General features: G+C 42.9%; 2 protein-coding genes across 9 annotated transcripts in view; both read right to left on the bottom strand.

Annotated features, from left to right (window-relative positions):
• Nucleotides 1-5,455, bottom strand: part of LOC132459345 (tumor necrosis factor receptor superfamily member 14-like) — a 96,187-nt gene extending 90,732 nt beyond the window's left edge. For 6 of the 7 annotated variants that reach the window (XM_060053847.1, XM_060053855.1, XM_060053829.1 and 3 more), the window contains exons 1-3: nucleotides 5,277-5,455; nucleotides 5,041-5,166; nucleotides 4,504-4,581 (exon numbers count right to left, since the gene is read on the bottom strand). In XM_060053847.1, the coding sequence (XP_059909830.1) occupies nucleotides 4,504-4,581; nucleotides 5,041-5,166; nucleotides 5,277-5,436 (364 nt within the window). In that variant the 5' untranslated portion in view covers nucleotides 5,437-5,455. The remainder of the gene's footprint in view (nucleotides 1-4,503; nucleotides 4,582-5,040; nucleotides 5,167-5,276) is intronic. The other variant, XM_060053820.1, reaches the window with a different exon arrangement.
• The window catches only part of LOC132459247 (tumor necrosis factor receptor superfamily member 3-like), a 276,712-nt gene that overhangs the window by 82,792 nt on the left and 179,907 nt on the right, over nucleotides 1-14,013 (bottom strand). The window contains exons 6-9 of one of the 2 annotated variants that reach the window (XM_060053661.1): nucleotides 2,532-2,662; nucleotides 2,134-2,175; nucleotides 1,554-1,579; nucleotides 561-591 (exon numbers count right to left, since the gene is read on the bottom strand). In XM_060053661.1, coding sequence (XP_059909644.1) covers nucleotides 561-591; nucleotides 1,554-1,579; nucleotides 2,134-2,175; nucleotides 2,532-2,662 — 230 coding nt within the window. The remainder of the gene's footprint in view (nucleotides 1-560; nucleotides 592-1,553; nucleotides 1,580-2,133; nucleotides 2,176-2,531; nucleotides 2,663-14,013) is intronic. The other variant, XM_060053657.1, reaches the window with a different exon arrangement.

Genomic DNA, 14,013 nt, shown 5'->3' on the forward strand with positions numbered 1-14,013 from the left:
ATGCTTACCTCCCAGGACTATGGTTGATATTATGAAACGTATCCATCCTATCATTATGAACTGCTCCATATATTCTAATCATGTAGAATCAGTTGAACCAGTTCCTGGTTTCCACTCTGGATTAGCCTCTACACAGAAGAACATCTTGACAGACTGAATACGTGTAGGGAGACGGCTGCCATTATCGTGGTCAAACAAGGACAGAAGTCTTTCTACCCTTTGTCCCTGCTCTGTGTTGTCATGACGACTCAGTGAGCTACGTTATAAACGCCACTGAGCTGACGTTATGCTGGCCACATCGCCCCAGCTATGAGAGTAGTGTCTTATATACATGGATAGCTCCATTCTATAATCTAATATCTAGAGGATGTTGTTCAGTAGGTCTGCCACTCTGGTCCCTCTGCTAGGTAGGCTCGGACTCTCTGGTACAATTAGATGAAATGTTTTGAATCACAGCGATATCATTTGGCTTGGTGTGAGTCAGTAACCCTTGCAAATCACTGGATATTAATAAATAATCTGTTACTCATGAACAAAGTGAAGCATGTGTAAGAACTTACCGTAACACTCCGACCTCTGTTCCGGTGTTTCCTTTATAAATAAAATAAAAATGTGATTCAAATATGAACATTGGGTTGATTACATGTCATCCTCAGTGGTGGATTAAGGTGGTCATTGGCCCCTAGGCTTCTACTTTGTGAGGCCCCCTTACTGATCACGCAGAAAAAAACTAAATTTAGTGCCATGTGTAAACAAAGGAATATTACATAGCCCTCACGCACACGCTCGGGGAGCACTGGCACACACACACACACACACACACACACACACACACACACACACACACACACACACACACACACACGCACACGCACACACTGAGACGGCCTTCACTAAAACAGCAATGATACAGAAACAAGGGTGAGTTCCCCATAGCTGCTGCGACCACGTATTTCTGTGGACCGACCGACCGACAGAGAACTCCTTAATGAGGCTGGTAAAATCCAATTTGCACAGAATATCGCTTTCAATGGACAGATCAGAGACGGGGATTCAGTCTGTTTTGGACCATCGTGGATCTCAGTCTATCTTTAACTAGCGCCATTTTTTAAACGACCGCCCCCCGCTGGCATTGGTCACAGGCAAAGTCATAAATAGTCGGGGTGCTGTATCGACAAATGGAAACACTTGTGCTTTTCGCCTTTTCAGGCATTCGCCCTCTTTGCTGTCCAGCAGACGTGACGTATTCCTTTACAACCAAACTGACTTTATGAACCTGGTCACATGACATGGCCCACACATCTAGCCAATCAGCTGCTTCACTTATTAATGGTTCTTGTTATGGGCCAATAGGGGTCAAGTCTTTTTTTATTTTAAGTAAAATTTATAATAGTCTGGCCCATCCAGGGCCCCTTGCACACCTGGGCCCCTAGGCTCAGTCGAGGCTAGCCTGGGTGTTAATCCGCCTCTGGTCATCATCTAATAACTCCACCACTGCCAGCTAGGTTCACACATATTATTGTGTTCTGTGTCAAACCAGTAATAACACTTACCATCTCATCTATTTGTTTTTCCCATTCTGTAGAGAGAAACAACGCATCAACATGTCAGGACAGCAGTCACATCATTTAGCATAACCCTGATACATGTTAGTTTAATGTAACATGATACATGATAGTTGAACATAACCATGATATATGTTAGTTAAATCTTACCATGATACATGTTATTTTATACATGTATCATGGTTAGACGAGTTGTGGTCGTCAAACAAGGACAGAAGTCTTTCTACCCTTTGTCCCTGCTCTGTGTTGTCATGACGACTCAGTGAGCTACGTTATAAACGCCACTGAGCTGACGTTATGCTGGCCACATCGCCCCAGCTATGAGAGTAGTGTCTTATATACATGGATAGCTCCATTCTATAATCTAATATCTAGATGCTGTTTTCAGTAGGTCTGCCACTCTGGTCCCTCTGCTAGGTAGGCTCTGACTCTCTGATTAGATGAAATCTTTTGAATCACAGCGATATCATTTGACTTGGTGTGAGTCAGTAACCCTTGCAAATCACTGGATATTAATAAGTATTCCCTTACTCATGAACACAGTGAAACATGTAGAATAAGAACTTACCAGTTAAATCCCTTTCTATTTTCAGCCATCTATAAAACAATGCTATGAAGTGATAAACAACACATGTCAGGACAGAGGTCACTATCATTCAGCATAACCCTGATACATGTTAGTTTAATGTTAACATGATACATGTTAGCTTAACGTAAACATGATACATGTTAATGTACTGTTAACATGATACATGTTAGTTTAATGTAAGCATGATACATGCTAGTTTAATGTAACTCTGATACATATGTTAGTTGAATGTAACCATGATACATGTTAGAGTTTAATGTAACCATGATACTTGTCAGAGTTTAATGTAATATGATAAATGTAAGGTTAATGCAACCATGATACATGTTAAGAGTTGAATGTAACATGATACATAAATAGTTGAATGTAACGCTTACCTCCCAGGACTAACGAAATGATGAAACATATGCATCCTATTATTATGAACGCTATTGCCACATATTTAAGACATGTAGAATCAGTGGAATCAGTTCCTGGTTGTATCTGCACCCCTCCCACAGAATCACATCTGAAACCAGAAGGACAAAACCACGTTTAGTTCTAAGAGTAGTAGACTGGGTGTTGGACTCCAGGTTTAAAAGGTACTGGGTTCGATCCCCAATGTCCACAACCTTCCTGTAGGCCTTCAGGAAGGTTCTTGAGCTAGATGCCTGACCCCTACCTACTCCTAATGACCTGTACCTCCCTGTGTCTGAATTCACTGTACACCGCTTTGGATATTGAAATTACTACATAGTAAATTAAACAGTGGTAGGCATAAGTTTTTGCACAAATGCTAAAGTTAACTAAAAAGTCAACTCAATAATCTTTTGGAAATTGATCTTAATGCCTTAATTAAACAAAAAAGTCCAACCTATAAGGACACCAATTTGCTTTGTGAATGAATAATGTATCGTGAATAAATAAATGTTTTTTAAATGTCCATTAAAATACAGGGTGCATAAGTATAGACACCCATATGTTAAATTCCCATAGAGGTAGGCAGATTTTTTTTTTAAAAGCCAATTATTTCATGGATCCAGGAAACAATACATCCCAATTAAGTTCCCGTAGCCTTTGGAATTAAAATAGCCCCACATCACCACATACCCTTCACCATACCTAGAGATTGGCACGGTTCTTTTCAGTTAGCCCAACAGATGTTAGTTAGCCTAAAGATTTATCAATGCAAATCAAACAAATGGGCTAACTGAAATAAAACCATGCCAATCTCTAGGTATGATGAAGGGTATGTGATGATGTCGGGCTATTTTAATTCCAAAGGCTAAGGGAACTTAATCAGGATATATAGTATCCTGGATCCATGAAATAACTGGCTTTTAATCTTTAATATGGGAATTAACATAGGGGTGTCCATACTTATGCACCCTTTATTTTAATGGTGAACATTTATTTATTTACGATACAATATTCAAAATCATGCAAAGCAAATTGGTGTCCCTAAAGGTTGGATTTTTCCTCATTTGTTTAATTGAGGCATTAAGATCAATTTCCAAAATAAATCCTCTTTTTAGTCAACTTTAGCATGGGTGCCTAAACTTATGCCTACCACTGTAAATATTGTGAAGCATTAACAACACTTTCACAATATCTATTCTGACATTTGTATTAATAAATACAGTAGTAAACAAACATAACATTATGACTATGGTATATATTTTAAGAACAGACAAAAAAAAGCCACACCAGTAAATGATATATGGCCCAGGGCCTCATTTCCCGATAACGACGGATCCACGCTCGTATGATCATTCTCACGATGGATCTTGCGAACCATCGTAAATTTCTTTGGAGCGTTTACCGAAACTCCCCTTAACATTAACACGCGTGCACTGCACTAACAACATTCGTAGGATGGTTACTGTCCACTGACACGGGGCTGAAATGGGCTCTGTAGGAGGGGGAGACGCAGGAATGTCGCAGGAAAATGGGGTTAAAAAGGGTTAAAATACCACCCCATCAAGGCCAACAGCAGATTAGCCTACGAAAACAATAGAATGCAATAATATGAATGCTAAAGATATTAAGCATTCATATTATCCACACTACGTAGGAGGGGGCGCTGAAAGTGACTCGCTCGTTTGGTAACTGTAGGCGGGGTACTCTCAGAAATGCATATCTCACTCAAAAAATCATGTACAAACTTTTTTCAAAGTTTGTGTGCGTGGGGAAGCACCAGAGACCCAAAACAACGCCCCAAATCCCAGGAAAAGTGTTTTCATAATCAGACCCCTTTACAATTCCCTTGTTGTACTGTATGTATTGAATATATAATTAACTCCACTTACATCGTGTGGGGTTGGCATGACAACGTGGCCTCTGAGAATGTGTCTTTATCTGCTGTCTCACTACAGAAGAATCCATCCCGGGTCTCACACTCAGCATCTGATGTTGGAGTACACCACTTCTTCACCTTCAGGCCGAGACCTGTCAATCACAAGAGTTACAGACAACCTGAGAGTACACAACTTCTGATATAAATATGAACAACACAACTTCTGATATAAACATGAACAACACAACTACTGATATAAACATGAACAACACAACTTCTGTTATAAACATGAACAACACAACTACTGATATAAACATGAACAACACAACTTCTGATATAAACATGAACAACACAACCTCTGATATAAACATGAACAACACAACTTCTGATATAAACATGAACACCACAACTTCTGATATAAACATGAACAACACAACTACTGATATAAACATGAACAACACAACTTCTGATATAAACATGAACAACACAACTTCTCTGATATAAACATGAACAACACAACTTCTCATACAAACATGGACAACACAACATTCTCACCAACACAACATATGGGGGTTGCGTGGGGGCGTTTCCATTTAATAATATAGATGTACCTCGGTCACACTCTGTACAGGCAGAGCACTGCTTCTGTCCGCTAAGGCCTTCTTTGAAAGTATCATCGGGGCACTTTGAGCACAATGTATTGGCTGTCGCTGTGCAATCCCTATGAACCCTATATCCTGTTGGAAAGAACATTAAAATATGTTGTTTACCAGAGGATTTGGTTGAAGAAATCATACAGAAGTATTTGGACAACAGCTTGACAACAGCTGGGTTAATGGACTCTTACCACCAGGACATGCAAAGCAGCAGAGCTGTCCCGCTCTGTATTCATCGCTGGCACACGATGGTGATGCAGTACTAGCAACACCATGAGTATTACAAACTGAACATATTAGGAACATGATTTGGAAGAACATGGTGGTCCAGTTTGTATGACTGTCACCCATCTGATGGTTTTTGGCAGATTTTTGGCAGATATTTCTTCTGTGTGTCAGTGCAAGTCTTGTTATTCAATCATGGCCAAATACGTTTTTTTGTTTTATCATGCTTTGTGTATTCTAAATACATGGGCCACACACGCTATACTTTGGCCGCCATATCATCATTGCCTTGCAGCTACAGACTTTCTTGAAGTTCAGAAACATCTGGAGGGAGATAAAAAAATATTCTGGAGTTAATAAATGTAATAACTTGTACCTTTAACACTTTTCTCTAAACCAAAATAATATGAAGTTTGTAAACATTAGAGCTGTTAAACAGAGTTGTTAACCTTGTATGTCTGCATTAACTGTGATCTAGAGCTTTTAATTATGCTGTGGTAAAGAAAATACATCTGTGAGTGTTAAAAGTGCGTGTCACAAATATAATGTACCACTTTTATCTTCATTAGGCTACATCCTTTTCTAGATTTATTTGGTCTTTGGATCCTCTGTTTAATATAGGATTCCTTTGGGTGGAACACTCCACCTTACTCATCCCAAACAAACCCCAAACAGTCACCTGGCTGCTGAAGATCTCAGGGCCTAGGGGCTGATCACCAGCCTGGAGGACTGGGTGTAGGCCTGGACACAATGAGCAGGCCCCAGGCCTAGGGGCTGATCACCAGCCTGGAGGACCGGGTGGTGGCCTGGACACAATGAGCAGGCCCCAGGCCTACAGTAGGTCTGCACCTGGAGTTATGGCTCTATTGATGGTTCATCAGCAGTGACTCAGGGTCTCTTACGATGTTCCGAGGAGCCAGAATGTTTCTTGAAAAAAACCAATCCTATTTTATAACAACAACCGTGAAGGTCTTCGTTGTTTCTCCGTGAGCGAACTAAGTGAAAGCGAAAGTAAGAATGGCACCATAAACGTATCACTCTTTTTATGCAATGATAGATTTATAAACCACCTGAACTCTTTAAAAAGGGTAAACGACAAGAATATAATTACGAGGATATCAGTTTTGACATAGACAGCGTTCATATTACCTTACTTTAATTGAGAGCGTCGAAACATTCCAAGTACCTGTCGAAACACACTCCTTCGTCCTCACCTGCAACGAAACCCAGGTGACTCATTAATATTCATGAGGTGTCGACGCTGCCATGGCTTTTCATTGGTCGGATTTGAATGCATCCATACGCCCTCGTTGAGGAAGGCACGGGAACAGTCTACTATAAACTCATACCTGCCCTTAAAGGGCGTGTGATAATACAAGCCGTTTCAAATCACTTCTGGTTTTATTCATGGTAATTCAATGACCAATCCATTTTTGTAGGTTGGTGGATATTTGGCCTTGTTTGAACCTTTAAATGCTGCAACACACGCTTGTCATTCAATTAAAATATTTCAGAAGAGAATGCATTTCAGATGCATCATATTATATCCTTGGAGCATGCCCTATCGGTTCAACTGATCCTGGAGAAACGCCACAATGTCCAGCAGGTCATGATGGGCGTTCCGTCTGAACGACCCCACAGTCCTGAGGTTCCTGACCAAAGTGGACAAACTAATAACAATACCATCAATATTACTGATGGACGTTAGTATCGCCCACCGTCTAAAACATAAACCAGAATAAAACTGGATTCAACTCAACAGGCGGGACTTCTATGAATTAGAGTTCTCAAGTGAATGACTGTGTGTCGTTTTGAGGATTTTGAGGTATCTCATTATTTCAGAAAAATAAGAACAGATGTTTTTACCTGAAATTTTCTCAGAATTCTGAGAAATAAACGCTTTAATTCATAAAAACATAGCATCATCTTTTCCAGCATTACAACATCTTTCAGAATTCCGACATAATTATGTCGTCGATTCCGAAAAACAAGAGCAGAATTTACTGTCTTTATTGAATGCATTGATTACGCTTCCGTACGACTCGATTCACGTGTCATATCAAAACTGAAACCATTGGTGCAGTTTCAAATCTCGCCAGCGGATGTCACTGCTGGCAAACTAAATATTACATGAACATAGTGAGTGCATTGTTCTTGTTGTTCTTCTGCGCATGGTGCACATGATGTACTTGTGAATTCTGCACAATGTCTATTAACATGCATTCTTGTTGGACAAAACATGGTTGCCACTTGACTGTTGAAAAATTATCTATGAAATAAATTATTGAAATTCATTTGAATTATTTAACCTGAGCATTGCTTCAACAAGTTATCTAGTTAATGCAGACATGCAGTTGGCTGCATTAGACACAACTATAACTTGACTAAGACGGCTAGTAAGATAGCTATTTCAGACATTCTGTGGGCTTGAATTAGTCGACTAGTTAGCTCTAGCTTAGTTCAGATATCTAACCCTTCCCATCTGGACCGGTAGGACAGCATTCCTCTCTCACTCTGTATTCTGCCTGTTGACAATTGACTGATGCAATAAAGTTGCCAATGAAATATAGATTAAATTAACCTAAAAATATAAATAGCATTAATTGAACATTGAAAAATAACATGGCCGTCCAACGATCAAAGGGTTGGACATGTTTTGATGGCAGTTTTGATGGTTGTGTTGTAACGTATAAAGGCAAAATATGGTATTGGTATATTGTTTGGTTGACCATTATTGTATGTGATTGGCCACATTGGCTGTCATATCATCATTGCCATGCGGCTCTCCCACCTGGCGTCGATCAAACGGACCGCACAGCTCAGATGTAGTGGGTCTGTATATCACAGTGGGTCCAGTCTGTGTATCACAGTGGGTCCAGTCTGTATATCACAGTGGGTCCAGTCTGTATATCACAGTGGGTCCAGTCTGTATATCATAGTGGGTCCAGTCTGTGTATCATGGTGGGTCCAGTCTGTATATCACAGTGGGTCCAGTCTGTATATCATAGTGGGTCCATTCTGTATATCATAGTGGGTCCAGTCTGTATATCATAGTGGGTCCAGTCTGTATATCAGAGTGGGTCCAGTCTGTGTATCAGAGTGGGTCCAGTCTGTATGTCATAGTGGGTCCAGTCTGTATATCACAGTGGGTCTTTGTGTCATAGTGGGTCCAGTCTGTGTGTCATAGTGGGTCCAGTCTGTGTGTCATAGTGGGTCCAGTCTGTATGTCATAGTGGGTCTTTGTGTCATAGTGGGTCCAGTCTGTGTGTCATAGTGGGTCCAGTCTGTGTGTCATAGTGGGTCCAGTGTGTATACCATAGTGGGTCTGTATATCATAGTGGGTATATCACAGTGGGTCCAGTGTGTATATCTTCATAGCGAGTCCAGTCACTGCTATGACCCAAAGCTAACCGCTGTTCCCTCCTCAGACTTAATGTCTAAACCATGCGCTCGTTAGCATCGCTCCTAAAGTATTGGTGAACTCCGCTTTAACTCTGTGACCGCAGGCTGCAGCCACGCTGTGTTTTGGGGTCAGTGTTTAGGGCTATGAGGGAGTTGGGAGCCTGCAAGGACAGCCTGAATCAGTCGGACAAAGTCAAATTTGATTTGAGACACTATCGACCCGAATGATCAATGAGAGAGAAGGAGTGAGCGTGGATGAGGGCTGGTCTGAACGGCCTCACCTGGCCCGGGTCTGATCGGACTCTGGGTCTGGGTGAGGCTGCACACCTGTGGCATGTTGTGCAATCAGTGTGGACAGGTTGAACCAGCCATCACCAAACACACACACACTCAGGGAGACCTCCCGCGTGGGGTCATGGGGCACCAGGCCATGTATCGTCATCAGCACACCGTACAATGACCTGGCTTTCCAACAGCACCACCGTGCCTCCTTGTCTGGAGGAGCCCAGCCCAGGTCACCGAGGTGGAGGGTAGCAGCGGGCATTGTTAGAGAGATTGGGGCTCTTTTGATTATTTAGATACGGCAGTCGAGTTCTGAGAGCTGGAGTGTGCTTTGAGTTCGGCCTCAAAGCACACTCTTAAACCTCAATCTTAAAGGCCCACTATGCAACTTCGGGAATTTCTTCGTTGTTTTCTTGGTTTTGGCACGCACATTTCTCTACACAGCGCCCCCTACAACTTCGTAGTAGATATTTCACAACACTGTCGTAACAACTCGTTGACGACCCTTCCCCATGCACTTCTACGCGAGCCATGTGCATTTGTTTTCAAAGAAGCCGGCGAATGCGTGGAGCCATGTCCGAAGTAGATTTCATAAAGTGTAGGCAAGGTTAGTTGACGGGAGAATTTATATCCTAGATTATAATTGTTATATCTTAGGTTGAACAGAACAATCCGTGTAAGAGGTTTGGCCAACATAATAATCTAAATAAACAAGAACCTGGATTCGGGGATTCAGTCTGTATCTGGGGGACGAGAACGACGAACAGCAAAACACCCATGGAAACTGGTTGCAACCAAGCAAGCTAGAAACATACAGGGTTCACAACAAAACGGTCGAGAAAACAATTTTTACAGGGCTCACAACAAAATGGTTGAGAGACACACCATGTGAAGTTATTTAACCGATAATCGTTATTTATGAGTCCTTAGCCCAAGTGAAGGAGTTCAAGTACCTCGGGGTCTTGTTCGCGAGTGAGGGTACTATGGAGCGGTGAGATTGGCCGGAGAATCGGAGCAGCGGGGGCGGTATTGCGTTCGCTTTACTGCACCGTTGTTATGAAAAGAGAGCTGAGCCCTCGATCTACCGGTCGATCTTCGTTCCTATCCTCACCTATGGTCATGAGGGTTGGGTGATGGCCGAAAGGACGAGATCGCGGGTACAGCGGCCGAGATGAGTTTTCTCAGAAGGGTGGCTGGCGTCTCGCAATAGGGGTGAGAAGCTCAGTCATCCGTGAGGAACTCGGATTAGAGCCGCTGCTCCTTTACTTAGAAAGGAGTCAGCTGAGGTGGTTCGGGCATCTGGCAAGGATGCCCACTGGGCGCCTCCATTGGGAGGTGTTTCAGGCACGTCCAGTGGGGAGGAGGACCTCGGGGAAGACCCAGGACTAGGTGGAGAGATTATATGTCAACACTGGCCTGGGAATGCCTCGGGATCCCCCCGTCAGAGCTGGTCAATGTGGCCCGGGAAAGGGAAGTCTGGAGCCCCCTGCTTGAGCTGCTCCCCCCGCGACCCGACCCCGGAAAAACGGATGACGATGAGATGAGATCGTTATTTATATCCGAGATTATTTAATCTAACCCGATCTATAACTCTATCATTGCACCCAAACACGGCGGCGTTTGGGTTTCCTACCTCGGACTCTAGCGCAGCCACAGGCGCGCTAGACAGTCCTCCTGTTGCTCTATCTTAGGCCTCTTTCTGTTCTGCTGCTGTGGATTGAAATGGACAACAGGCCTATTATCTTATCCGTTGTCACTTTGACTTCTCTCTCTCTCTCTCTCTTTCTCTCTCTCTGTCTCTCTATCTTTTCCTCGCTCGCTCTCTCTCTCTCTCTCTCTCTCTCTCTCTCTCTCTCTCTCTCTCTCTCTCTCTCTCTCTCTCTCTCTCTCTCTCTCTCTGTCTCTCTCTCTCTCTCTCTCTCTCCTCTCTCCTCTCTCCTCTCTCCTCTCTCTCTCTCTCCCCCGAAGCACACATACACACTTAATCACTCTTCTCTCACACACACACACAATTGTATATTATCAGCCATACGCTAGATTAACCTCCACTGATAACCACAACATACTGACATCAGTATCTACTCTCTCTCTCGCTTTCTCTATCTTCCTCCCCATCTCTCTTCCCTCTGACACACACACACACTCTCTCTCTCTCTCTCTCTCTCTCTCTCTCTCTCTCTCCTCTCTCTCTCTCACTCTCTCTCTCTCTCTCTCTCTCTCACATGTTGTCCTGTTTGTCCCTCAGAAGCAGGGGATGGTCCCGTAATGACACAGTAATCTGGAGAGGCAGAGTGAATCTCATTGGTCCCGTGAGACACTGACGGACTGAACAGTGGAGTAGAGTTACAATAGAAACGGGCCGTGAGTTTCAGCCGATAACCCAGAGGCTAAGGAGTGTACACACACCTGCACTCACACAGTGGGTTGTTCTGGGCTAGGGTGCATGCCTTTTCAATCTGACATCATGTTTTGAACCTCATCATTCAAAAAAATGAAAATATAGGCCTATGTCTAAACTTAGTAATACAACACTAACAAATGATACTATAGCCTACAATCTTTAACAGTAGGGCTAATTTAGTTTTTTAAATTAAAAATCGTTAGGGCAATGTCCTGAAGAGTGCATTTGAAGTCATAGTGCTGAAACTTCCAAATGCATTCTAGCCAGGATGGATTACATGTGGATTCCATGCATGCACATATATATATATATTTTTACTTATTTATATATTATATAAGCTATATAGGCTATACATGTTCGCTCATTGAATTTATTGTCCCATTGCCGTGACAATAAGTGCTTACTGTAACATACAAATAGAATAACAGAATAACCTGGGGCGCAAATTGATGAATGGCGCGGTGAGTGAGACAACCTCGTTCACTTCGGATTTCGCATGATTATACTCGCACGAACACTTCAGTCGAGTTGAAATATTTGAACTTTTCCACGAATTTTGCTTGATGCTATGCCTCCCTGAAGCAACATGAAGAAGAAAGGGATTGTTTCTGTTTGCGGGACCTCCCGGAGTTCATCATCTTTATGAAATATAATGTAATATAGCATAGCGATATCATCAAAATATAAGCGCCTCCGGATGATATCATGAGTCTACGGTCCAAGCAGACAGGGCGCGGGCCGATGGCAGGCGGCCGGGCCGCTAGGAGGCGGGGTGTGCAGAGATATCTTTAGTTCAGCACGCCTCCCCTCACAGCGCAGACACGGCAGAGGTAGGCAAGGGGAAGGCTCCACTTTATTGGACTTTCACTTCTCATTCGAGGACACTTGACCACATTTCCAAGACTGCTATGACGTCTCGCAGGTAAGACGGATCGCTCTTTAAACGCTCCCAGCTGTTTAGTCCGTGCGGGCGGTGTGCGTTGGATCCGATCCGATCCCGACTGTGACTGTTTCTGACCCGTTCCGAAGCGCCCCTTCACCCACTGAACTTACTTGACTGGCTGTCATTGGTGTCTTTTTATTGCGTGCATTTTGTTATGTATCAGTTTAAAAGTGTACGGGGGATTCCGAAGTCTAGTTTAGAACTCCATGTTCGGTTGCAAGTTGCAGCGTTTTTAGTTGCACTTCAAACTCAACAATCCCCGTTCTCTCTCTCTCTCTCTCTCTCTCTCTCTCTCTCTCTCCTCTCTCACCTCTCTCTCTCTCTCCTCTCTCTCTCTCTCTCTCCCTCTCTCTCTCTCTCTCTCTCTCTCTCTCTCTCTCTCTCTCTCTCTCTCTCCTCTCTCTCTCTCTCTCTCTCTCTCTCTCTCGTATTGACGTAAAGATTTCTTAAATATTCCGATCCACTTGCTTCCCGCTCTGCAACAATAACTCTTGTATTTCTACCACGTCAGGAGTAAAGTCCTTTATAAAGTCATTTCTTTGCAAACACGCTGTCAAACCCTTATTCTAGATTTAAAAGCATCAATATTTGTATGTTATTTTCATTTACTAACACAATTGCATTGCTATATTGTTAGAAATCATTTGTAACAGTTAGGTATCACTGCTGTTTCATTGCTATCACCAGTGCTGTAATATTGATCATACATAACTAATGAAATACATCTTTAGATATCTCTATTTCAGTATCAGCTCAGGATGTATTTAATGCCAGGAGCTGCATTGGTGACTATTTGGTGATGTACATTATTAGAAGTTCACTTGTAAGATTACAGTCAGGGATAAAGGCCAGAACAGAGTAAAGGGATTTTAAGTCCATATTGTGGTTTTCTATCAATTGCACTTTTTGGCACTTAATCTTGGCCAGACTCCCTGCAAGACGAGATATTATATCTCAATGGGACCTTCCTGCATAAATAAAGGTCAAATATGTGTGCATGAAGGCAAAGTGTCTCTCTTTAAGGGCAGGTAGTTTGTATTGCTGCAGATGGGGTGAGTGAAGTTATGACGTTTTTTCCCTATGTTTTAGGAGTCAGAACCTCCCAGGTCAGCGTGTTAGGGAGCGTGTACTCCGTGTGTTAGGAGTAATACACGGGTCGCGATGAGGGTGGAAAACTGCAAGGCTCATCGTTTTCATCGTACAGCATTTGACGTGTGGATATTGGCAGTTATGTTATCGTTCCGTAGAATATTACTTAAAGTGGTTCCGCTGTTGACCTGTTTAAAGAGAGCGTTGTTTTTTTTCAATGGAAGATCGGTTTTTAGTACAGAGGTGAGCGCAGGGCCAACCCCTCAAGCACTCGGTTCCCCCCCTCCCACATCGGGTCCGTGCCCCGGCCCCCAGCGCTAGGCTCAGAGGCCAGAGGGTTATCCTCTGGTTTCCCCGTTTGAATGACGTGTTGTTTGTCCTTAGTGTTGGTGTGTGAGGCTGACCGGACTTTCGTTTTATTTAGGGACCAGGAAATACATGGCCATGTCTGGGTCTTTACTATGCGTTAATTGACTCCAATACTTAAAATGTTTGTTCATATGCACACAAGTAGCCTACGCATGTTCTTATTATGTGTGAATATTCTTGGGCTTGTTTGTTAGTTTTCATGATCGGACACCGTGGA

The sequence above is a fragment of the Gadus macrocephalus genome, chromosome 1 (assembly GCF_031168955.1).
Source record: "Gadus macrocephalus chromosome 1, ASM3116895v1".
Lineage (NCBI taxonomy): Eukaryota > Metazoa > Chordata > Actinopteri > Gadiformes > Gadidae > Gadus > Gadus macrocephalus.